The sequence below is a fragment of the Semicossyphus pulcher genome, unplaced genomic scaffold, assembly GCF_022749685.1.
Source record: "Semicossyphus pulcher isolate SPU_LCO1_2020_fin unplaced genomic scaffold, fSemPul1.0.p SCAF_18, whole genome shotgun sequence".
NCBI classification, from domain to species: domain Eukaryota; kingdom Metazoa; phylum Chordata; class Actinopteri; order Labriformes; family Labridae; genus Semicossyphus; species Semicossyphus pulcher.
This window is the reverse complement of record NW_027211691.1, coordinates 3,704,123-3,728,230: the sequence shown is the minus strand read 5'-3', so window position 1 is coordinate 3,728,230 and position 24,108 is coordinate 3,704,123. Positions and strand designations below refer to the sequence as shown.

The window sequence follows — 24,108 nt, the reverse complement described above, 5'->3', positions numbered from 1 at the left end:
CCATTTAGAACAAGGTTGCAACATAACATATGAGAGACTAAGATAACTGTCACATGCTTAAAAATAAGCACTGACAGTACACAGCAAGGGGCTTAACAACAGTTAGGATTTTCCAAAACTTTCATAATAAGTTAAAAACAGTGCATTTAGTAGCAAAGAAATTGGCAAAAAGTACTATTCTGCAAATCATTGAAATGGATCTGAGTTCACCATAAGTTCTTCTGACAGCTGTAAGTCTCTGTACATCGTTCCAGCTGGAAGGATCACCATATTTAAACAAAGTACAGTGGTCTACAAGATAACCACACCCAGTAATAAAACAAAGTAAAGTCTTACACTACGTTCAACATCTTAAACGTCTGGGCACGTGCATCACCATGACCCAGAAATGTTAAAAAGTTGAAGATAGCAGATTTCAATACATGATGTTTTCTAATGCAATTTTAAATCTCTAAACATAGTAAAAGGTTACATCATGAGTTAAACAGACCCATTTTTAATTATGATCAAGTAACAGATTAAAATTTTAGTTTAAAGTTTGTATTTATGTTCATCCATACACCCGACCTTGTTTCATGTAAATATCATACGGGTCTTTGAAGTGTCTTCTTTGTGTATGTTGTATTTGAGAGCTTCCAAATGCCAGGGATCTCCCTGAATGTGTTTGCAATCATTCCTGAGAGAGGATTTTGCATGCTGCAGCACCTTTCACTCTTTTCTGACTTTGCTGACAGCCCATAGGTTTCCTGCCTCTGTTTCTTCACCTGGAAACGGTTGGGCCAACGTGGAAACTCTACAACCTTAAACCGAATAGTTCACATTGATGCAGAGAGCAGTAGTGTCTTACACCTAATTTAACAGTTTACATGGTTTTACACTTCCTCCTTGAGGCTGCCTGGAGATACTCTAAGCCATCTAACTCCAGCTATTTCAGCTGACATGTGGGTTACATTATAACTGCGGTTCGTAGAATTAATGAAGCTGTTTTTCACTTTGTTTTCACAGCGCATAAAACAGGAGGGGGAGGAGAGTGGCTACGAGCGAACAAGTGATATCTATAAAGACCTGGTAACACTTCTGAAGAGCCGATCTCCATATTTTGCTGAAAACGTAAGAAAGCAGGTAAAACAGATGCAAAAAACGCAACATATTAAGACCTCCATATGCAGCCTTGAATTCGAACTTTCAAAGCTTGTCTGAGTGGGTGTTGAAATGCCTCTTTGTCCCATGTACAAGGTCCCTCTCTCTAAACTTCTGATTTGTTCTCTGATGCTGTGTGACTCATATTCGTAAACAGAGTTAGGATTGTGTAATCAGTGTCTGTGCTGTTCCACGTTAGTGAGCTAGTGTCTGGTTGTCACTGTGTTGAAAAATTCCTGAAGCGACCTCCTCCGTGTTTCCAACATCAAAACAGCACAACCACCATCCCACCCACCATCCACCCCCTTAACACACACACACACATGCAACCGCACGCAGACACACACATGCTCATTTCCAGACATTGAAATAAGCGTGATTTATTCAGTGGTGCTACTTCCTGCTTTAGTGATTTGACGACTTAACAAATCGCCACAATAATAGATTCCAGCTGCACCCAAAGATCTAGTATTCATTTCAAAATATGATCTTTTTTCCCACTTAAACTGATGTTCTTAGGAAAATATGGCCTCATCACGTGCTCATCAAAGCCTTTAAAGGCCAGGAACTACTCACTGCTTTGTGTGGACACCAATTTTGTTTATCAAAAGAAAGAAACTCAAGAACTATATTCTTTTTAATCATCATCAATCATGTTCTGTCCTGTTTGCGATGATGTCATTCTCAGGAGGATAAATTGTTTAACGTGCTTGCACTAATATCATTTATCTAAAGTACATTTCTTGCTCTCAAAGTGAGATCTCAACACGGATTGACATAAAGATGACTTTCTTTAAAACAACTGACTTTTGAGAGGCAGATTATTTCACAGAACAAATCTGCAAGTGAGGAACATTTGGGACAAAAGACAACAGAAAAAGCTTTTTGAATTGTATAAAGGGATTTTTTAAAGTTAGGATGTTATAATACAGTCGCTGCATTACAGTGCTGTAAGTCGGCTCCTGCATCCATTAATGCTTGATTTCTGAATTATCCAGGCTGGCTTTATGGATGGAAATGTCAGTCGGTCACTCCACTACTTTGTCCAGACTGAAATATCTTGCCAAATATCAGATGGATTGTCGTTCTTTTATTTCTTTTCTTTTTACAGCCATTGGAGGTTAACAGAGGATGATTAGTAAAGACTTTGGGGATTATCCTCTAGCACTTTTGTAATTCTGCTCACTTGTTGAACGAAATATCTCCACGTACACAGAAATTCACGTTTCCCTCAGGAGGAGTTGTAATAAATTGGCTGATCCCCTAACTTTTCAATTAGCAACATTATCAGGTCCAAATAGGTAGAATTTTACAATCACTTTGTATATGGCCAAATACCTGTGAAATTAAGAACCCTAAGGGCAGCTGGGGGTGGCTTTTTTGTAGCTGTTTTCAGTTAGAGGGAAGCTTTCTGTGAGCTGCTTTTGCGTTGCTGAGTGCCTCACGTTTTTGGGGAAACCCGCCTTGAGTTGGAGAAACTTCACCGAGTTTACGGTTGAGTTTCTGTTTCCCTGTGTTTAATGTATTTGGGAACAGCCTCTCACCCTCCATCAAAGCCAGAGCAAGTGCCCTCCACCTGTCTATTTTTTAATGCAGATATGACTAATCTATTGAACACAAAGTTAAGTATTTTAGCTAGCCAAAATTAATGGGAACAAATCTGTCAGTTTGCCGTTAGCAGCGAGCTGCTCTTTTTTTAAGCTTAGGCTTCAACAGAAAAAGCAGTGCGGTGCGCCTCACGATTTACAGCCTGCAGAACTCGCTCTGTCTGATCGACACATAACACATCCTAAGCCTAACATTCCCATCAGCCTAATATGCACTTTGTGGGAATTGCTGGTTAGCAAATGTTAGCATGCTTACATACTAAACCAAGATGGTGAACATGGTTAACTTTTTACCTGCTCAAGTTACTTGTGAACATGTAAGGATGCCAGGCTTCAGAATTTAGCTTTAAGCACTGCTCACCTAGCTCTAGACTCTTGTGTCCAAACCACTTGTTCCTTAAGGGGTAGTGTCAAGAGCATGAAGGCTTCTTCTATTGTTAGCCACAAGACAATGCTCCTCATTTTAGAAATGTGTGATAAGTGTTTTGCGACTCCCTCAGTGAGGTTACAAAATGACTATGATTCTAAAGAGTCCCGAGAGTGATCTACTGTCTCTTATATCAGAAGCAACACATGAATGAAACAGGGAGTTGTTTTGGACACACAAAATAAAACTTAACTCTGAGCGTTTGCAGTAGAAATATGCTCCACAGTATGTGTAAAGTTGTAATTGGTCCATGTGATTTCCTTTACAGTAGGAGACAGAGTTAAAGGTGCTATAGTATATGGAATGCGGTTAGTGAAGACTCTTATAAACCAATGAATAATGCCAGGCTGAACAGTGTAAAAAAAGACATTCAGGCTTTTATGTTTTACGAGTGCTGTGTGAAGAGTGATGCCCCGAGTCTGAATGATCTAAAAATGATGGACAGCGGCAGTAAAAATAGCTGTGAAGTAGTTTGTGGAGACACAAATCATTCAAAGTCTATCTCTTCTGGATTCTTTAACTCCTTTGATATTCGCCTCCCAGTGTCCTGTAACTTTCACTCTCACTGCCGAATATTTTCTCTCTGCCTCTACTTGAGCTAATCACCTTCATATGACGGGGTCGACTTAAAAACACAATGCTTTGAAATTAATTTGATTGATTGCTGACGACAGCAATCACATGTTGCAATATGCATCCTGTGTCTGAGATATTAAGTAATTGCAGTCCTTCACGTGGACATGATTCATTCCAGTTTTAATTTGAAAGCCCAATAGCCGCGGTGTCTGTCAGAAACACAGTCTCGCATAGCTGCGGCTCAGTTCCCTGATTGCAACCCAGAGAGCCCAAACTTGGAAGGCGATAGCCAAAGATAACAACACCTAATCTCCAAACATAACTGCTCGTTTTCCCAATGTGCGGAAGCAGGTCTTTTTTAACAGTTCTATTAGATTAGACAGCCTCAATCAAACGAGCCGAGGCAGCCAAAAGAGACGAGGGCTGCAACACAGGGAGGAAGGATACTCGCCTTCTCGGTTCAGTGTAGTGGATTCGTTTTGACATCACAGCGTGATTGGAAATTGGACATGCTGCGTATTTAAATGCACAAAACGCTCACTGAAAAGCAGAAAACTCCCTTGGTTGTAGATTTGTTTTCCTTATTCACATCCCGAAATGAATATAGACTGTCTCACTGTCATAATCAGTCAGGAGAGGTTTCTTGAATCTTGCCACTGACAGATGTTTTACGGCCGATGGCTTCAGATTTGCTGCCCTGCTGATTTTCCATCAGTATGGTTCAAGAAATTAAAAACGAGTGTACCACAAACATATGTAAATACTTAAGGTTTTAGCAGTCAAATGCTCGGAAAAAAGACAAATTACGAAGTAATGATTGAATGTAACTCGCTATAAAAAACTGCAGGCGTCGGTCCTGCTTAACACAGCACTTGTCTCCAGGCCTGTGGCGTTTTCAGATACAGAAAGGCACCTGTAATACAAGTTTTTACTGTGGCTTGTCAAGGATTTGGAGTGTTCCCTTCTGCTGTAGTGCATGGAATTGGTCCATTTCACATATAATAGAATTAAAGAAGGTTTGTTAGCCTAATAAAGTCAGACTGTGGGTCTGTGGTTGGGTGGATTGACTTGTATGTTTCCAATAGCAGGTCATTTTGTGTTTTATGAAAAACAAGTCCTTGGAAAAGCGATTGGGCACGCTTGGCTCCAGCTTGCGCGTGAACACAAGCCATAGAAATTCATCTTAATTCTTTTTCCCCTGCCCTTAAAAACTGTTGAGCCCCTAACAAACAATGACAGTCTCAGCTATTTCTGCAGAGCAGGTGTCTGTGATTAAAAACTCTCCTGCCTGCAAAGCATTCATATGTGTCTTATTGGCATTCGTGTATAGGTTGTAAAGTTTGGTACTAAGACCTTCAAAAAAAAAAACATTGAATAACACAAAACACTGAATAACAGTGACACAAAGGCGTTACTTTGTCTGTGCCAAGCTTAGGTGGAGGAATGTATAGAAACAATAAGCTTTTGATATTGTTCAGCCAATCATCAGAGGGGGAGCTCGTCTGTGTAATGCATTGGTTAAAATGTTATTTTATTCCAAGTCCTCAATAAAGACTGGATTGTTATGCAGGCCTGCAGAAGGCTTTTATGTGAATTTTATGTTTTTCATGTGTCACTGATGCTGTTCTGTAGTTTTATATCCCTCTTCTTGGAGTGAATTGGCCAACACTTTGCCGTGCATAAAAATCTAATGTGTCACAAATAATGAAGAGAGAGCCATCATGTCAGATGGTTGTTGGGGAAAAAAAAGGCACACATCCTCACAAAAAGCTAAAGCGAACATCAGAATGATGAATTATTTTTTATAAGCGTCATTCAGAAAAATTTACAACCCGAGTACATATGGTTTTAAAACTATATTTATTGTGTATCTCCCCAATTGAAAGAGGTCTTCACTCTCACTCTCCAGCTTTTGTCTTTTTCCACTTACCAACAGGATCTTGCAGCTCAAGAACTTCCATCAACACAAAAGATCCAGCATGTGGAATCGGTTGACGCGGAGGAACAAGGCCAACCCCAGAGGTCTTACGAGCAAAAGGAAAAGAATGTGCATGAGAAGGCGAGACAACACACGGCCTACAAGGCAGGCGGCAAGAAGAAATATGAACCATGTCCGAGCTGGAGGAATCTCCCTCTCATCTCTCCATGTGGGTATGTGATAATTCCTGTCGTAACATTTGTCCTGAAGTATCTTCAGGCTAAGACGTAATTTGCGCAGCAGGAATCCCTCTTGTTAAGGAGATGAGCTGTAAATGACAGTAATGCCAGGCGTTCGTCACATGTTCTCAGTGTGTCTGCCAACAGCCACACATTATAAAGACATGGTTATATGGTTTATACATTTTTGGGTAACTGCAAATATTCCTAATTACACATTGATCTGAGTTAATAAATACGTTGGCCGTGCTGAAACCCGTTCTGCCCAATTACAGACAGAAATCTTGGGAAAAAGTCTCAGAAAAAATCCGCAAAAGATCTATCACATATGGTCTTTGATTGATAAATAGATCTAGCATGGGCTGAGCTGTTGCAGCTGTACCTTGTGATAACTGTACCCATTTGAGGAGAAACTGGCTCAAGATTAAAGTTTCTCAATTGTTAAAAAAATGCCAGCTGAACTCTTGTCTGAAATCGTTAAATAATGATTATGTTTGAAAAATAACCATTTTCAAAATAGAAGCGGGCATAATGACTCTTATTTCACATCATTATAGTGAAGCAAAGGAAAAGAAACCCAGTTAGACCTCTGTCGGAGAGAAGTCTGGTGAAATGCAGAGAGAAAGTCTGCACCCGGAGCCAAGAGCAAGATGAAAGCAGAGTTCACTGTGTCCTCTTTACCTGGACGCGTGTCCTCCCCAAAAAATTAAGTGTCCTGAATTAGTTGTCAGAATAAGCACTGTTTCTGGTGGAATTACCTACACCTATATGGGATTCAGGAGCTGATAAAAAGAGCTACATGCTGTCCTTAAATTTGTCGTGAAAAGTATAACCTAAAAGAACAAGAACCTTCAGTATGTAAAAGCTTTTTCTTCCTCCTGCTCTTGGCAGGTATACTTCCTCAGCTGTCTTCATATTTGTATCTGCCAATGTACACAGACTGCTAGCATCATAAATTGACGCCAGCCTCTGTTTACTGATAGCATTCTTCACTGCTCATCACTTAGTGTAAAGGCAATAAAGACCCCGGGGTGCATTCACTCGATCACAGTCATGATTGCACACCACCCGGGATAAAGGTCTTGTCTTGTTCAGTGTTTATCCTGTTGGTCTGTGGAAAACACTCGCTCATAACGGCTGGCTCCCTCTGATATTGCTCTCCCCTGGCAATGCTATTTGTACATACATGGGAACTGTCTCTCAGCGGCCCCATTTGAAAACGTACCAAATTTCATTGCTCCACAGTGCACAATTTTCATGATGCTGTTATCCAAGTGGCCGGAGCAACTCTAAAAAGCCATCTGCGATTTTGTTTGCATCAAGTCTTTCATTCGTACATAATGACGACTCCAGTCCTCCCATGACATTATTCCAATCCTTACTTTCCTGCTGCTTAGATTCTGAGGAAGTCAGAACACTTGACACTTGAATTTCAAAATCCGTAATGCGCTCCTTGTGTGGGATGACCAGGCTGTTTTTCCATTTAACACAGGAAAAGAGATTTTGCGGTATTATATTCCATCCCTTTGTCTGGCTATGTATTGTCTAGTTGTTACACTATCCCACACCTTTGTAGATCGTTATCTGAGGTCTAAAGTGCGCTGCTATCTGCTCTGTTTTCTTCAGTGAGACCCCAGCAGGAGACATGCCGGGGGATGCTTTCAGTGAGAGTTCATCTGAGAGTGAGGAGGAGGAGGAGCAGCCAGAGCGTCGTCCAGAGAGCAACACAGACCTGCCTTCCGAATACTGGCAGATTCAGAAACTGGTCAAGTACCTCAAGGTACAGGAACACTACCCTGCACACTCCTTTTTCCTTCATCTGATGGTTTTCAGCCCATAGAAGTTATTTAAACCGAGAGCTGTACTACTGCAGGTGGAGGCAGGCCACAACTGACAGGAAGCAATAAAGCTCAGGCTCTTTTCCTATATCATCTGTACAAGACTTTCGATGCTGTCCCGAGTCAGCATTCAACACTGACAAACCTCTTCAGAATTTCAATGCATGGAACATTATATTTAGTAATAGAGGTGCAGGATAGGAAAGCTGGTATCATGAGAGGTAATTTTGAAATCACATAATCCCACCTGTCTGTTTTGTCTCAGTCATATCAAGGTTCCACTTAGTAAAAACAAGGATGTCAGATAAATTGAAGCGTAGGTTTCTCCCAATTTTAGTGGCGCTTTGGAGGAAGACGCTTATTGAAGTGGTTGGCTTGGCTCGTGGATTCCTGGCGTCTGACACGGGCCTGTTTGGTTGCACATGTGAGCCAAAGCACAGGGGAAAGAGCTGTCTGACGGCAGCAGCTGTACGCACTGTTTGCCCACACCGCAGAAGCATAAAAATGAAGCGCTCCCTGTGATAGGTCTGACAGGGCATATGGTGAATATTAATGTGTCAAAACATGGAGGGGGAAAAAAAGAGGATAGAAACGCCAATGACCCAGACTGGCTGGGAATACCTCCGACCACTTCAGAGATTACGCTACCTCACTCAGTCGTCCCTATTATCTATTTATCTGGACAGTATCATTCAGGCAGATTCTATTAAAACAGACTGCGTTTACTTTATTATGACAGGGATCTGTTTTGTTGCCCTTTGGACACCCGTCCCCTTCTAACAGCAGAAATACCTTAAATCCTGATTCAACCTAAATAACTTTTAACAAGCTAATGTTTTTCAAAGAGCAGTAATAATCCATATTACATAGTTGTATAGTGTATGGAATTTCTTGGTATTACCAACAGACTCTGTTCTGTGGCTTTGGGCTGAAACAGATTGCTCACAGTGCAACAAAGTAAAACCTTCACAGAAAACACTGCTGTAAAGTCCAAATCTTGGTTAGTATTTTTAGCTTAGCAAAATAGAATATAATAGAAGGAAATTCCCACTCTAAATACAGGCTGCTATTCCGATCCAGAACGGAAAAAAGAAGATGTTAATGATATGAAAGAGGCAAAATCATATAAAGAAAACATCACTGGTGTGTATGTAGTATGCTTTTCATTGGGACTGTAGTGTAAACTTTAGGTTTGTGTATGTTCCTGCTCCAACAAGATGCAACACTGCAGTAACCAACATGTCCTAGCTTTTCTATCTGTCTGGAAACCGCACAGCACAGTTATTTATGGGGTTTGTCCAGTAGTCATTTTATAATATCATTACCATCAGACGCTGAAACTCACCGTGAGCCAAGTTAAATATCTGTTTTATTTTAGGAGGGGATCTTTTTTCCCTCCTTTCCTTGCACTATAGACAGCCGTTTGTACTCTAGGAAGTTTAACACTTTCAATAAGCGACACATGGATGTTCTGTTTTGTGTTTTAATGATATTTATGTAGGAGTATTTGCTTAGGGTTCCTATGTGTTTGTTTTTATACTTCTATAAGTGGAGATCTGTGCCGTGTAAAATGGTTTACCGTGTCTCACAAAATCCAGCATGCAGATTTAAGTCTGTGTCTCGCAGGCAACGTTATAGTGTATGTGTGCGCTTGTGTGGGCACATACTGAAGGAGATATCTGTGACGTACTGACATGGACATAATCCACCTTTTAGTCTGTAATGCATCAGTACCATAATATAAACAAACATTTTAACATACTTTATATATACTTACAGGCTGTATTCTTTGAATATACAGTTCTACAGGGTTCTTATGCAGCATGGAAAAGTAAGGAATTGCATTTTTGTAATATCTGGGTCTGAAAGTGTGGAAAGAGCGAGAGGATGGAAAATATTTGTTGCCTGACATGTGCCCTTATTATTCTTTTTTGCATATAAACAGTAGTAAAATGACAGATTTTAATACTATTTATTTACGTAATAAGAATAATACATTTGTGTTCATAATAATGGTCTGAAAACTTTGTGCCTGGAAAAGCATTTTAGTTATTCATGTAAACAAAATAGAGAAAACAAGTAACTAAAAATCAACTTTGTTAAAGACCGAAGCGCTGTTTTAATAGTAAGGAGTGATAAGCTCCAAGGTAAGCTTAGCCGTTGAGTTGAAAAATGTCCTTTGAATATTTTGTCTCTGTTTGAATGAAGACAAAATTCACCATCTGCTGTCAGTTAGGTTGGCCCATGGCTTTCTAAACATAAAACAATTTTCATATTCATCAAGATAAATATTATGTCTGATATAAAATATGTTACTACTTAAGAGACAAACATTTCAGTATTGTGTGTCGAAAACATTTTCATAATTTACTTTTTATAATTTTTTGCAGAGCTGACGGCTTTTTCTCATCTTTTCCGATCAGATAATTTACCAGACAGCTTCTAATACGTTTTACAAAAGCTGTTGAACTGTGTCTCTGTGTCTGTGAGTTTACCCTCGGTGTGGAGGTACTATGGATAAACACTCTGAGCTGTGCACTTCACACACATGGTATTGTGTTCAGCCCTCTTTAAGGTAGCTCCCCCTCTGCTGGGCAGTCACAGTACTACTCCCTCGCTCTTCTCTCATGAGAACAACTCCACTAATTGCTCCACACTAACCCTGTCTACAGTGAACAAGAGCCAGAATAAGCTCGTTTTCTCTACAATGTTTAGCTAATTATTCTCTAAATAGTCCAGCATTTTAGATACTTTTAACAACTACAATAATCAATTAAGATGATTAATTTTAGTGCTTTTAATACATTTACAAGATGTCTGATCCGGGAGAATGACATACAAGAATAATTGCATTATTTCATTCTCAAGCAACTTTGCAATTCACACACGTTTGCTCAGCATGCACTGCGCTTGCTTTATGACAGCAAGGCCTATTAAGTGATCAAGTTTTATGTTATAGGAGATCCTATGTCAAATATGCAGCACAAAACAAACCAGTAATCATTCATCCTGTCCCTGCTGCTCCTTTCATATAACAGAGCAGGAGCATGGGTTTGTTCTTGTCATTAGTAGCCTCCGCTCTATGTCTGCTGTAGGCTGTAGAAGTATGAAACCTCATGCATCCTCTACAGCTCGATCCCCGGCCAAGACCCGCTTTTTTTCTTTCTTACACGGAGCTCTATGAAACGCTGCAGTGGCCACCTGTCACCAGTCCAGCATCACAGAAATACACTCTTATGTATCTCACCACTTATACTTAATATGCACCACATTAACCCTTGCTTGCATCTAGTCCAAGCCAAACACACACTCATGAACAAAATATTCTCAACTAAACGGTATTAAAAAAATGAGCCTGAGGTCAGCCGGGTATCACTGACAGCCCTGTTAACCCCGTCCATGCTCTGTGAGTTATAGGCCTGGAGTGGCTCAGGCAGAGCAGGCTGTGTCTGCAGAATCCAGTCTGCTGCTCCAGAGGAACCAGGCTAGAATAAGACCTCCTTTCAGCCTGAGACACCTGCAGTAAAGATGTGTAGAGCATCTTTAATTGGATCTTATCACCACAAATTCACCTCATGAATCCATTTTTAATTATGCGATTCCATCAAACAAAAAGATAAACTATTATACAACTGCCTTTTTTGTTAGTAGATGATTATCTACTTATTGGGATGATATAAATTAGTAGTAGTTCTCCTATTAATTCTCTTAATTTAATGTGTTATATTGCCTGCACCGGGCTGCATGGTGGTGCAGTGGCCTCACAGCTAGAGGGTTCCTACTTTGAACCCCGGTTCGGACACAGTGGGCCTTTCTGTGTGGAGTTTGCATGTTCTCCCCGTGTGGCTTCCTCTCACAGTCCAAAAACATGCTTGTTAATTTGTGACTCTAAATTACCCATATGTGTGAATGTGAGTGTGAAAGGTTGTCTGTCTCTCTGTCAGCCCTGTGACTGACTGGCGACTAGTCCAGACCTCTCGCCCAATGGCAGCTCCAACCCCCTGCGACCCTAAACAGGATAAGCGGTATAGAAACTGGATGGATATTGCCTACACCTTATAGTGTTATGTGCACCTAAAGATGTCCACATCTTTGTATGTATCCTAAAGATGCTAGCTGCTAGCCTGACTGAAGGTTTAGTCTTGTTTTACATTGGTTGAAAAGTCATATAATACTGCTGAGTGTAGTAGCCCATATATAAAAAGGAAATTAATTTAATAGTGGTTTTCTATTTTGATCATGAAAGTGCCAAGGCAGCAGGTCATGGCATGCAGTATATACTCAGAGTTAATATATCCCCACTGAAACAGTGCACAGATATTATACTCCCTTTCAATATCTTGTTCAGAGGTCGAAGAGTGGTTGCATTGGTTCCACTCTGAGCATCTGCCCCTATCATGCGCAGAGAGTCAAATATCTTTCACCATAAAAGAGAGTCAGATGTTGTCAATGTTTAAAAGAATGTCGACAGTACTTCAAGAGCAAAGCTAACAGAAAATGAAAGCACATGATCTGTTTTCTGTTCTCCCAGCTATCACTCCTAAACATAGCTTTTTTTTGGGTTGTTTTTACAAGGTACGAACCTCGCCTGTTGAATCCTTTGAAGAGTGAGAACGGAGGAGACAAAGGAAGCAGTGGATCCACTGCTGTTAATGGGCAAATGGTTCGCATTTAGGCTAGCATCATGATATGGAGAACACATGTGGCTGTTATCCTGCTGTGTCAGAGCACTGCTCTGCGAGGGAGATATGATCAAACACCACTTGAGTCTGTGGTATACTTCTCCACTGATGAGCCGGCCCCTCCAACAGCTGCCTGAAACAGATTACTACCCCGGCCTTCTATATAGTGATGGACTATTTTCTATGGGTAGTTGATCGCAGGGCATGTAACCTTCTTATGTGTGGTTAAAAAAACACACTTAGGATGTTCCTGAAGTCTGAAATTGTTTGCGAAGTGTGCAACTAATAAAAGCATGCAAAGCTTTGGACGGTTAATACGGCCTTGAATCCTTTAGATGAGAATTCTATCTGCAGCACATTAAAACCACTGTGAAAAAGTAATAATATTTGATTGTTCACTTGCCAGGAGATTTTGGAATGGATGTGTCAGTGTCACATATCAAAGCCATGTAGCAGGACTTGTATTACAGCAGCTAACTGTTCCTTTTTGGGCCATGAGCTTCTGTTTTATCTGACTACGGATTTTTTCCCCTTCTCAAGATCAAAACCATTGCATGTCAACACAGTTTGTTAGGCAATTGCAGATGATACAGGCTAAATATGGTAATATAAAAAACACCATCGCTGCCTGTCTGGGACTGGTATTTTAAGTGCCATAACGCTGTCAACATCCATCCTCAGCTAGGACATTTATGTGGATTTATGCAGTGAGAGGAGAACTTTAAAAAAGACAAAAAGTATTTCAACACTAAATTTAGCAGAAGTCAGGTTCTGCCACAGCTGCACAAGGCAGGATTTCACCACACATGTCCAATTTTAAATCTCTGTATTGTTTATTTTCTTAGCGAACACATTGTCACTAAGAGGCAATAAAACCTAATCAGTTTTCTGCCCGATGTGTGTGAAGGGGTTTAAATTTAAATCATAGCACGTTGAATTCAGACTGTTTTATTTATTAAGTTTCTAAGGGGCAGGTCTATTATGATATATGCGTGTATAGCAACTGTCAAAACATATTCTTTTGAAAGGCAAACTCATCATTAGTTTCAGGGTTTCAGTGCTAATAGTGTGCTTTTTTATTTAAGGGGCAAGGTCTAATGGTTTCTGAGCTGTGTTGTCAGAGCTCGGTGCTCTGTTAGCAAATCATTTCTGAACACTTACCAGGCTGTTGTACAAACAAAACAACCCCAGCAGGAGTAGTATCATGAGGGGGAACAACAGAGGGAAAGGGAGGTTGGAGCAATTGAGAGGGTTTGTCTCCTCCCCTTCTCCAAATGTCTGCTTAATGTCTAATTTTCTCCTCCTCGCTCCCTTTTTGTCTCCCTTTTTTCATTCATTCATGTTTGACATTATTATTTCAGGGAGGCGACCAGACAGCCACTATGCTCACTCTGTGCGCCATGATGGACTTTAATTTGATGCAGGAGACGTGCCAACTGGCCATCCGGGATGTAGGTGGCCTTGAAGTCCTCATTAACTTGCTGGATACAGATGAAGTCAAAAGCAAAGTGAGTAGCTGTGCCAAAGCTGGACCTGGATGGCCTGCAGGCACAAGCAGAGCCTGCCGTGTGTGCCAGCCTGTGTTTCAGTAACAGAAACACCAGTTCTGGTTAGAGAGCGTGCCTTTAAAGACAGAGGGTAGCAATTATTCTCCAGTGTGCCTAATGACATGTGGGTGCTTTTTAACCCGATTTTATTAGGGCTTTTTGTCCGTTCTATTTTTAGTAGTTGTGTGGGTGAATGTTTGGCTATTAGATATCGCTGTATGAACTTTGAGTACAGATGGAGGCCTTATGTTTGCACAGACTCAACAGTGTCTTTTCCATATTACAAACTTATCAAGTTTGAAATATCTTACTGACTATGGACGTTTGTTTTGTGTATGTGTTATTAGATTGGATCTCTGAAAATCCTCAGAAAGATAAGTCACAACGTGCAAATCCGTCGAGCTATAGTTGACATGGAAGGACTGCAGAGCATCGTGAAGATCCTGGACTCACCGGTGAAGGACCTCAAGGCCTTAGCTGCTGAAACCATCGCTTATGTGGCCAGGTTTCGCAGAGCAAGGAGAACTGTCAGGCAATATGGCGGCATCAAGAAACTGGTGAGTATATGAAAATGTAAAGGTTAGTTTAAAGTTATAACCTCAAAGATCTCATTTTCAATCTCTTTGGCGGCACCTCCGGCGATAAACGGTAATTGTGGGAGCACACTTCCCAGATATCCAGACAGTGCTGCATGTGTGACGTCCACGGTTGGCTCCGGTTGTAACTCTTGATTTTCCTCGCTGACGGTCGCTTTCCTTTTCAGACTGTTTGCTTCATCTGAGCGTCGAGTTTGTTTCTTTTTCTTTGGATTTTCACTTATTTTTGAAGTTGTATCTGTAGTCATCCATCTTTTCTTTGTTTGTTCAGCCATAGTAGATTACTGTTTACTCGCAACGCTTGCAGAGAGCGGAGAAGCAGCCGCTTAGCTCCGCCGACCCTCTCTGGCAGACCAACCACTGCTGGGTGATGGAAATCGCGTCACTAACTGGGCGTGTATGTCCATCACCCACATTAAATTCAGTCATACACGATCCTGTGAGAGCCGGAACTTTTGTTGTTCTAGATTTGATTTTCTACTGTGCACCGTAACATAGTTTGGAGTTGTGCGCGCTACCACTGCTGTATCCATAGGCTCAATCACCATTGTGTTACCTCATTCTGCGATAGATAGTGACTTACAGACATTTATTTTAATGGAATTCTTTGAGATTATTATCGTAACATTAATAAATGGATAAAAAAGTCAATGTAATTCGAAAGTTAAATGGTAAATGGACTGTACTAAAATAGAGCTTTTCTAGTCTTCCAACCACTCAAAGCTGCTTTTACTCTACCTGTCATATTCACCCATTCACACACTCACTCACAGACTGATGGCAATGACCTAAGTGCCAATTTCCAATCAGGATCTATGCATTCATACCCGCTACTGGCTGCCACTGGGTCCAATTTGGGATTCAGTGTCTTGCCCAAGGACAATTCGACATGTGACTGTAGCATTCAGGGATCGACTCTACCACTTAGCCAGAGCCACCCAAAGTTAAGGCATAAGGATGTAAAACTGCCGAATGAAAAAATGTTACATCCTACAGTGGCATAGTTTCCATTTAAACATGCCTGTTTATGTCTATGTCAGCTAGTTTGTAATTTAGTACACACTTTTCTGTACTAAACCGCAGTGCCTCAGGAGCTGTGGAAAAACAGGATGGTGCCTTTTTCTGATGTGATCCCCATATTACCATTACTATTTGGTTTAAATGTAAAACACATATCCAGACTTCCATGAACCAGGTTTTGATGCACAGCGATCAATCACCCCTTCATGCCCTTTTCACACTGTACGCATTTGCCAGCGGGCCATCCTCCCAGCCGAGTGGGTGCTTGGGTAAAACAGATAGAATGTCCTCTACATCCTCTGACCTGCATTCATGTTTGTTGACAGAACGACCTGTGATTAAAGCCTCCATGCCTTGTATATTTTCCTCAGCCCCAAATCGGATGTTCTCATGTGCAAGTCACTCACGGAGGCAGATTAATTTCACGCTACGCTACGAGACCACCTTTGAACTGTTCTGTGTGTAATAGCTTTGCCTGCTCTGTCTCACTGGCCAGGAACTATGGATTAGAACACTGAATGATGGCCATAAACCGTCACACTGGGCTTTTCAAACCTAACATCAACATCAATCCTGACAGTTTTCCACTCCTAGCATCTCTGGCTTTTTCTTTCTTGCAGACCCAGTGGTAATAGAATTTTAATTACACCCTTAATCACAGCAAATAACCTGCTTTTCCCATCTGGAATCATCCGTTATCACTCCGACTCTCGAGCAAACCTTTCGGAGTCCTTGAATTTATGTCAAGTTCACAGAGTTTGTGTAAATGTGTGTACGTTTTATGGCTTAACACGTGTGGTCTGCCTGTTTGTTTGCACACATTTTCATGTTTGTGTTTATCCACCTCTAAATCTGGCTCCCTTGTCTCTCTGCTCAGGTAAAGCTGCTGGACTGTGTCCCAGATTTAGACGACCTGACTGCAAACCAGGAGAACGATGTGGAGGTGGCTCGCTGTGGGGCTCTGGCTCTGTGGAGCTGCAGCAAGAGCACCAAGAACAAGGTGGCCATCCGTAAGGCCGAGGGGATCCCTCTGCTGGGACTCCTGCTCAAGTCTCCACATGAGAACATGCTTATTCCTGTGGTGGGCACCCTGCAGGAGTGTGCCTCAGAGGTGAGATACATACTTTATTTTGTAATTAATGTGAAATAAGTTGTCACACCATGGTCTATGTTATAAAACCTAGACGTCTGATTGTTAAGGGAAATACAAACTATAAACTTTTTATTTAGGATAAGGCTGATGATTTTCTAATATTGAATTATTAATTTTGAATTGATTCTACTAACAGGTTGTGTGTGTGTCCAAAGCCTGGAATATCTGAATTATCTGTGCCATAGAGCTCCAGTGTTGAGCTCTTATTTAAAGTGGTAATCGCGAAGATTTCAGTTTTGTTCTCTTTGGCGGCACCTATGGCGATAAACGGTAATTAAACTTTTCCTGGCTGACTGTCGCTTTCCTTTTTAGACTGTTTGCCTTCATCTGAATTTGTTGCAGCCATAGTAGATTACTGTTTACTCGCAACACTTGCAGAGACCGGAAAAGCAGCTGCTTAGCTCCGCCTACCCTCTCCGGCAGACCAACCACTGCTTGGTAATCTAAAACGCGTCACTAATTGGGCGCCGCTTTTGATTTTTTTCTGCGAAAGTCGCCCCGGCCACCCAGTCTGTAGTACCGCAAATGCAAAGTCTTTCCTCAGTCCCATAGGCTCAATCACCATTGTGTTACCTCATTCGGCGATAGATAGTGACTTAACAGACATTTATTTAAGTGAAAATCTTCAATGTTATTACTTTAACTATAAAAACGGAACACTATGCCAGTAAGTTAGTACCAGTAAGTGACATATATACTATTTGATGTCATTCACAGTGTCTGTTAATTGTTGTGTGCCTACAGGAAAGCTACAGGACGGCCATTCAGTCTCTTGGCATGATCAAGGATTTGGTTCAAAACCTCAGCAGTGACAACGATGAGCTACAAATGCATTGTGCCAGTGCTATCTTCAAGGTACCTGTGGTCCACTAGAGCTCTTGTCACAGACATATTCTGAAAAACGTTTTTTTCTGTAGACTTCTTTATCTCCTAATTAGACCCAGCCTGTAGAGGAATTCACCTACATCTTGCCCCCCTCTCTTTTGCTTTGCAGTGTGCCGAGAACAAGCAAACTCGTGACCTGGTGCGCAGGTATGAAGGTCTGCAGCCGCTGGTTTCACTGCTGAGCAAGGCGGACAACAAGCAGCTCCTGGCCGCTGCCACCGGGGCCATCTGGAAGTGTTCCATCAGTGTGGAGAATGTGGCTAAGTATGCCGGGCCTCACCGTGTTACCTCTGATTAACACACACACAAACTTAACATACCAGAGATACAGAAACGCATTGTAGCCGTACATTTTGGGGTGCATGACGGCGTGTTTGCAATTAGTGGTAACAGACGAGTATGACTTTGATAAATCACTCAAAATAGCAGGCTAATGAGCATCAGTCTTCAGAGGGTCAATTAGACATTTCACCCACATGTGCCCATGACTTTTTGAGATATGTTTGCAAAGATGATGTGATTAACGACAGTCTTACAGTATGTGAATACAGAACAGCAGACTTGCATGCATTATGGTCGTCATGCCATCATCACATATGTTTCTTTTATAGGAGGTTCTTTTTCATTCATGACTAGCTGTGTCACTTTTTCCACTCGCATGCTGTTGTCATATTTCCCTGTTTTTCATCAGTTTGTCTGGTTGGAGTGATTATTTGCGTAAAATGTAAAGTTTTTGCACAGATTCTTCGAGCTCTGATCTTTTATGTGAGTGTTTGCCGTTAGAATTAAATCTTTTCCACAGTTAACAAAAGCTCAAGTCAGTGTGCAGATTTTATAGACTCCCGTGATGTTTTTGTCAAAGCCTGAGAGTATCCAATCAAATGTAGGCATACTGCAAGAATCAGCCTTGAGATGGTGATGTCAGAGGACGCAGGCTTGAAGAGCCTTTAATCATTTGTCATGTACGGCAAAGGGTTTATTTAAGTGTCATTTAGCCTGGTTCCTGAATCAGTGACATTTCTGGAATGGATTTTGACTTGTACTTTAGTGTCAGACAAGTTTTAAAAACAGTAATTTTCCCTCTTAAATAAATAATGCCCAGAAACTGTGCCCTGGCAGCTCCATACATTTCCACTAGAGCTCCCTTGAAAGAATGATTTAGCGGTATTTATTTTCTTATTCACTGTGAGGCCAGAGGCATAATATATATCCCACATGCAGTAACTTAATACCTTGGTTACATGTTAATCAATTTCAAACCTATTCCCCTCATGTAGCCAAGATGCTGATAAGGTGAGATTAAGTGAAAATGCTTTTCTTCTGATGCAGAAATGCTGTATTGCTCAAATAGCAATGAGATTCTAAAAAGAACAAGAAGAACGAGCAGTAGCACTCACACGGATCTTTCCTCACCTCATATATCATAACTGACAGAATGATATCCTGCACTTAAAGTCTAAGTTAAGTCCTCCCAACTCGAACTGGAGTATCTACTGCCACACTGAGTTAATTGAGGATTCCTTTACAGAAGCAGAAGCATAATAACCTTCTTCTAAAGCAAGACGGACAGATCACTGTCTTTGTAACCCACCGTGTTAAAGAAAATCATTTGGGGGGATTTCATTGACTAACGTAGCTAAAAGATTATTATGAATACACAGCATGGCTATAAAACTACAGACAGACAGCTCTGCATTCATGTTACTAAATCAAGCATTTAAATTGGCTGCTTGGTCATTTTTGCACAAAACTTTCTTACATAAACAACGAATTGGCACCGATTGGAAGCCTTTTGACTGCATTTTGGCGCGATGATAAAATAAGTTAACTGAACTGGGCATGAGTAATGTGGCAGCTTAATACACTTACTGCCAGCGCAGGCCCTCTGCCATACGTAATGACTTGTCACACTGTTGCTATGTTAAACACTTAACATTACTACTGATAATAACAATAATAGAAATAGTTATAATGATGCCATTAATCACATGTAAACCACACTTAGTGACAGTTCATTTTTAAACACTTAAAAACACTTTGGTTGCCCTCTCTCTAAATTTAACGTGTCACAAATATATCTTTACAAAGAGTTCTCGTTGCACGTTTTTATTACTGTGTGTTATTTTGTGTTTTGGACAATGTGTTCAGTTGGGTGTGAATGAAGGTTAAATTGGGCCACCAGCATGATGCACGTCAAAAGTGTTCAAAGTGCACTTTAATGTGTAAGTGGATCTGTTTAGCCGTACTCTCTGGGGCTTATTTGAATCACTTAAAACGTGAAGTGACCGAGCCATTACTGTCAGAAAGAAAAGGCTGCTAATGGTAACAGCATTTTAGGGGCATGAGCTTATTTCAGAATCAATCACAGGCAGAGTGGAGTACTAAAATGAAAATCATTTTGAAATATATTTTGTTACAGCAATAATGAAACACAGAGAGGTTTTTTTCCCCCCTCTTTTCTATCATTAAGAACGTGGTCAAGGAAGCAGACCTTTTGGCCCACTGAAAACAACATGATTCTTTCTTTTGTGTGACTGATGATTTTCATGGTCTGGACAGTATAGAGGTCGGGGGACCTCCTCTCAAGACAAGTAGCAGCATGTGTTAGCCATTTGCTTGATTAATGATGCATCAGAATGAGGGATGATTGATGCCCAGAAATATAATTACATTCAAAACTAAAGTGTGTTTGTTTAAAGACCACATAAGCTTATGTTTTTGTCAGACTATTCCTGGGCCAAGCTTAAATGTACGAGGATTCTTTGCAGATTTATGGATGCCCCGACGTGTGGCCCCTTGAGCCTGTATACCAAGGTGTTATGGACACACAGAAATGCTGTAAAAAGCACTTACAAAAGACCGAGGGAATAACTTTGCAATGGAAAGTAACAACTGCCAAGTTTCAGACTGTATGTGCCAGCGCAGTAATGTTTGGGGTCAAGATTGTGGGGTTCGCTTCCAATTACTGGCTACCCCTCCATCTTACCTCTGTTCCAGCCCTATGATGAGCACACCATAATTGCCCCTCAGAATGATGCTTCTTCCTTACTCACAAAAGTTCTGTGCTCAACCAAGTTGTGAGCAATCTGTTAAGTTTCAGGTTAAACAAGCAACTGCCTCTGTCTACATGATCATTGCTAAGCCTCCCTAGTTGTCTAAAATGTCTTACTTTTACTTGGGCTTTCCTAAAACCCCTCGTTATCATAAAAGGCAGCATTTACGCTTTCGGCACCTAGTTTAATGTGCAACAAGTGCAGAAGAATGAGAAAAGGAAAAGGCAGGCAATCAATCACACAAATCTCCTGCACAGAAGCCCCACTGTGGTTCCTGTGTCTTCTGACAGCCTTTAATAAGCTGCCCGATGTGTGGAGCCCAGTGTTTGCAGAAGAAGCTGCTCCAGGCAGCCTTATGCAACATCACGTAATTACTTCAGTCGGTATTGGCCTAACAAAAATAGGCATGTCTCATTGTTCGTTTATCAAAAGTTACGTCTGTGATTACAAGATAATTCTACTGTAGTCGACTGCAGATGATGCTGCAGCAATGGCACAGGGGAACCATTGTTTTTCTGTATGCCGAATTTCACTCAAGTTAACTTTGGCAGCTCCTCTGTTCATTAGCAGTGTTTTCACTTCAAGAATAGGCTGTGCTTCTGGGGAACCTGACCAAAACCAATTGACCCCGGCCTTCTACAATAGCTTGCGGACCAGGATGCCAGTAACCGTAACTGTGAATAAAAACAGTCATAGAACTTCACTGTGCATCAGAGGTTTGTTGAGGTTTTCTGCAACCGCGTTATATCCCTTTTAAATGTTTACTATAGTTTACCACTCTATAGTGTTGGCAAACAAAGTCAAATCACAGCAAAAGAGGGAGGAAGTGTTTCCAAGCCACAGCAAAGCTTTGGTTATGCAAAGTACCTACAAGGGACAACTTTGAGCAGCCGTGGGAAACCTGCATGTTCTGCTCTGTTACAGTTAAGAGTTCTATGCCCATGTGGCTGAGGGAACTGTAGCTGCTACTTGTCACTAACACAACATTTTTACACAGCATAGTAAATCTAGTGATGGCAGTTTTGTTTGTCTTTTGTCTTTTGTTTGTTGGTATGTTGTGGTTTGTCTACAATATTTGTCCCGACTGAAATATCTCAACAACTATGGGGATGGATTGCCTTGAAAGTTTTTTTCAGAAATTCATGGGCCCCAGAAGATAAATCGTAAATAATTTGATTATCAGCTTTCATTTCTAGCGGCACCATGGTACATCGGTCAAAGATTTTATTAAAATTTCAACACTTCAACGCTTAGCTCCGCCTACCCTCTCTGGCAGACCAACCACTGCTGGCTGATGGAAAACGTGTCACTAACTGGGCGCCGCTTGTGATTTTTTCCGCAAAAGTCGCACCAGACACCGAGTCTGTAATATTGCAAATGCAAAGGCTTTCATCAGTGGGCCACAGGCTCAATCACCATTGTGTTACCTCATTCGGCGATAGATAGTGACTTAACAGACATTTATTTAAATGAAAATCTTTGAGATCATAACTTTAAGCTAAGATATGTTAGCATTTAGCTCAAAGCACCACTGTGCCTAATCAGCACGCTGGAGTTGTTAACATGACTGAAGACTCTAAGCCTTGTTACCTGACAGACCTACCTGTGGGATTTAGGGGTTTTTGAAGGCAGATTCAGCATTCAGAAAATGTGTTGCATACATTGCTTGACTTTCTCATCTACTTATTAGCAAATATAACCTGCTAAATTATGTTGGTGACCATGGACACCATGATATAAGCTTTACATCAGCATGTTAGCACTGTCATAATTTACTGTCTTTGTTTTTATCAGTCGCTAGCATGACTCTGTGTCTTGTTTCTTCTTCACTGATCTCTCAATTAGCAACTGTAATTAATAAAACAAAACAATATGTAAAACAAGTTAATGTGACCCTTGCCCCTCTCCTCCATCCTTGAAAGGTTTCAGGAGTACAAAGCCCTGGAGACCCTGGTTCGCCTTCTGACTGATCAGCCTGAAGAGGTGCTGGTAAATGTGGTCGGAGCAGTAGGAGAATTTGCCCAGATTCCTGCTAACAGGGCCATTATCCGCAAGTGTGGAGGCATCAAGTCACTAGTGAACCTGCTCACTGGAACGAACCAGGCATGTGTTACTTCCCTTTCTACATCTAATGTTTAAAACATGCTCCTATGTTGATTCATGCATGTAATTTTTATGTGTTTCATTTAACCAGGCACTGCTTGTGAATGTAACCAAGGCAGTGGGCGCCTGCGCCGCAGATATGGACAACATGGCGTAAGTCTCTGACACTCTTCCAGGGCAACCTACCATGGTCTTTGACGTGTAGCGCACAGTTTACACAAGGAAAACAGCCCCGTGTTAGGTGTCTCTTACAATGTGATTAGTAGCTTACACACTGTCATTACCGAATTAGCTCCAAACACATATTCTAAGCCGTGTATTGATGTCATATGTTATGACAAGGGAATGACACCAATTCCAAGACCCAAACACAGTATCATTAACCTGTCATTGGCTGATGCTTAAAGAAATCTATGTTCTTTTAATTTGTGATTACGCAGGTACTTTTCTCTTTCATCCCAAACTTAATGACGGGTTTTAAAGGCTTTGTTTATTGTACCTGCTGTGTTAAATATGGTTGTGGTTTAATTCCCAGTGCTTTACTATAGTTCTGTGGTCACTGTCTGGACTCAAGCTGGTCAGACGGACATACCTAAACTCTACCCTGTCCAAGACTACATGACTGAGAAAAACACAGTACACCACAGTCCAGAGCAGTCTTTGTTCTGTGTTCATTTAAGCTCAGCCTCAATACTGCAGAACATTGTCGAGCTTCCATCTGTGCCTCATTGCTTTTACAAGGCTGTTATGGACTACAAGACCCTTCTTAATTAGCACTGGACACAAATACAATTTAATGACTGAGTTTATATTGTTAGTTAGCTGTTAATGCTATCACATGAGCCTTTTGGAGGAAAAACCAAGAGGTTCAATAAAGAGTGAAGCAAGTCAAAATAAAGCCACTAACTGTGGTAAACTTCACACAAAAGGAGAAGTGTTTTACATTGGTTTATCATGTTCTCCATGTTTTCTCACGGTATGTATATTTAGGCCTGAACGTGTAATTTTTCAGCCTTCACACATAGCTGTAAACAGAGAGTTCTTATTTCAACAGTGTTTTGTATGTTTTGTGGGGATAGCTTATTTTGAGACATGTATGTGTACAGTAGTTTTCGGAGCAATTAACATAACTCACATGCGATCGTTTTCAGCTCCAACCCAACACTGCCAAAGCTGTTTTTCAAATCCCTGTGATTAGGCGGTGTTTGGCTAGCTAACACATAAGATGATGATGTATGAATGATACCACACAGTCAGCTACTAAATTCCTGTCAGTTAACATGACTTCATTCAACCAACAAAAACGTCTGTTTATCAGCGCCAT

General features: G+C 41.0%; 1 protein-coding gene across 1 annotated transcript in view; it reads left to right on the top strand.

Moving 5' to 3' along the window:
- The window catches only part of odad2 (outer dynein arm docking complex subunit 2), a 40,156-nt gene that overhangs the window by 2,992 nt on the left and 13,056 nt on the right, over positions 1 to 24,108 (top strand). Inside the window, exons 6-16 of the mRNA XM_069667699.1 lie at positions 1,006 to 1,122; positions 5,687 to 5,920; positions 6,040 to 6,074; positions 7,534 to 7,687; positions 13,789 to 13,935; positions 14,322 to 14,531; positions 16,468 to 16,701; positions 17,488 to 17,598; positions 17,738 to 17,892; positions 22,604 to 22,784; positions 22,876 to 22,937. Of these exons, the coding sequence (XP_069523800.1) occupies positions 1,006 to 1,122; positions 5,687 to 5,920; positions 6,040 to 6,074; positions 7,534 to 7,687; positions 13,789 to 13,935; positions 14,322 to 14,531; positions 16,468 to 16,701; positions 17,488 to 17,598; positions 17,738 to 17,892; positions 22,604 to 22,784; positions 22,876 to 22,937 (1,640 nt within the window). The remainder of the gene's footprint in view (positions 1 to 1,005; positions 1,123 to 5,686; positions 5,921 to 6,039; positions 6,075 to 7,533; positions 7,688 to 13,788; positions 13,936 to 14,321; positions 14,532 to 16,467; positions 16,702 to 17,487; positions 17,599 to 17,737; positions 17,893 to 22,603; positions 22,785 to 22,875; positions 22,938 to 24,108) is intronic.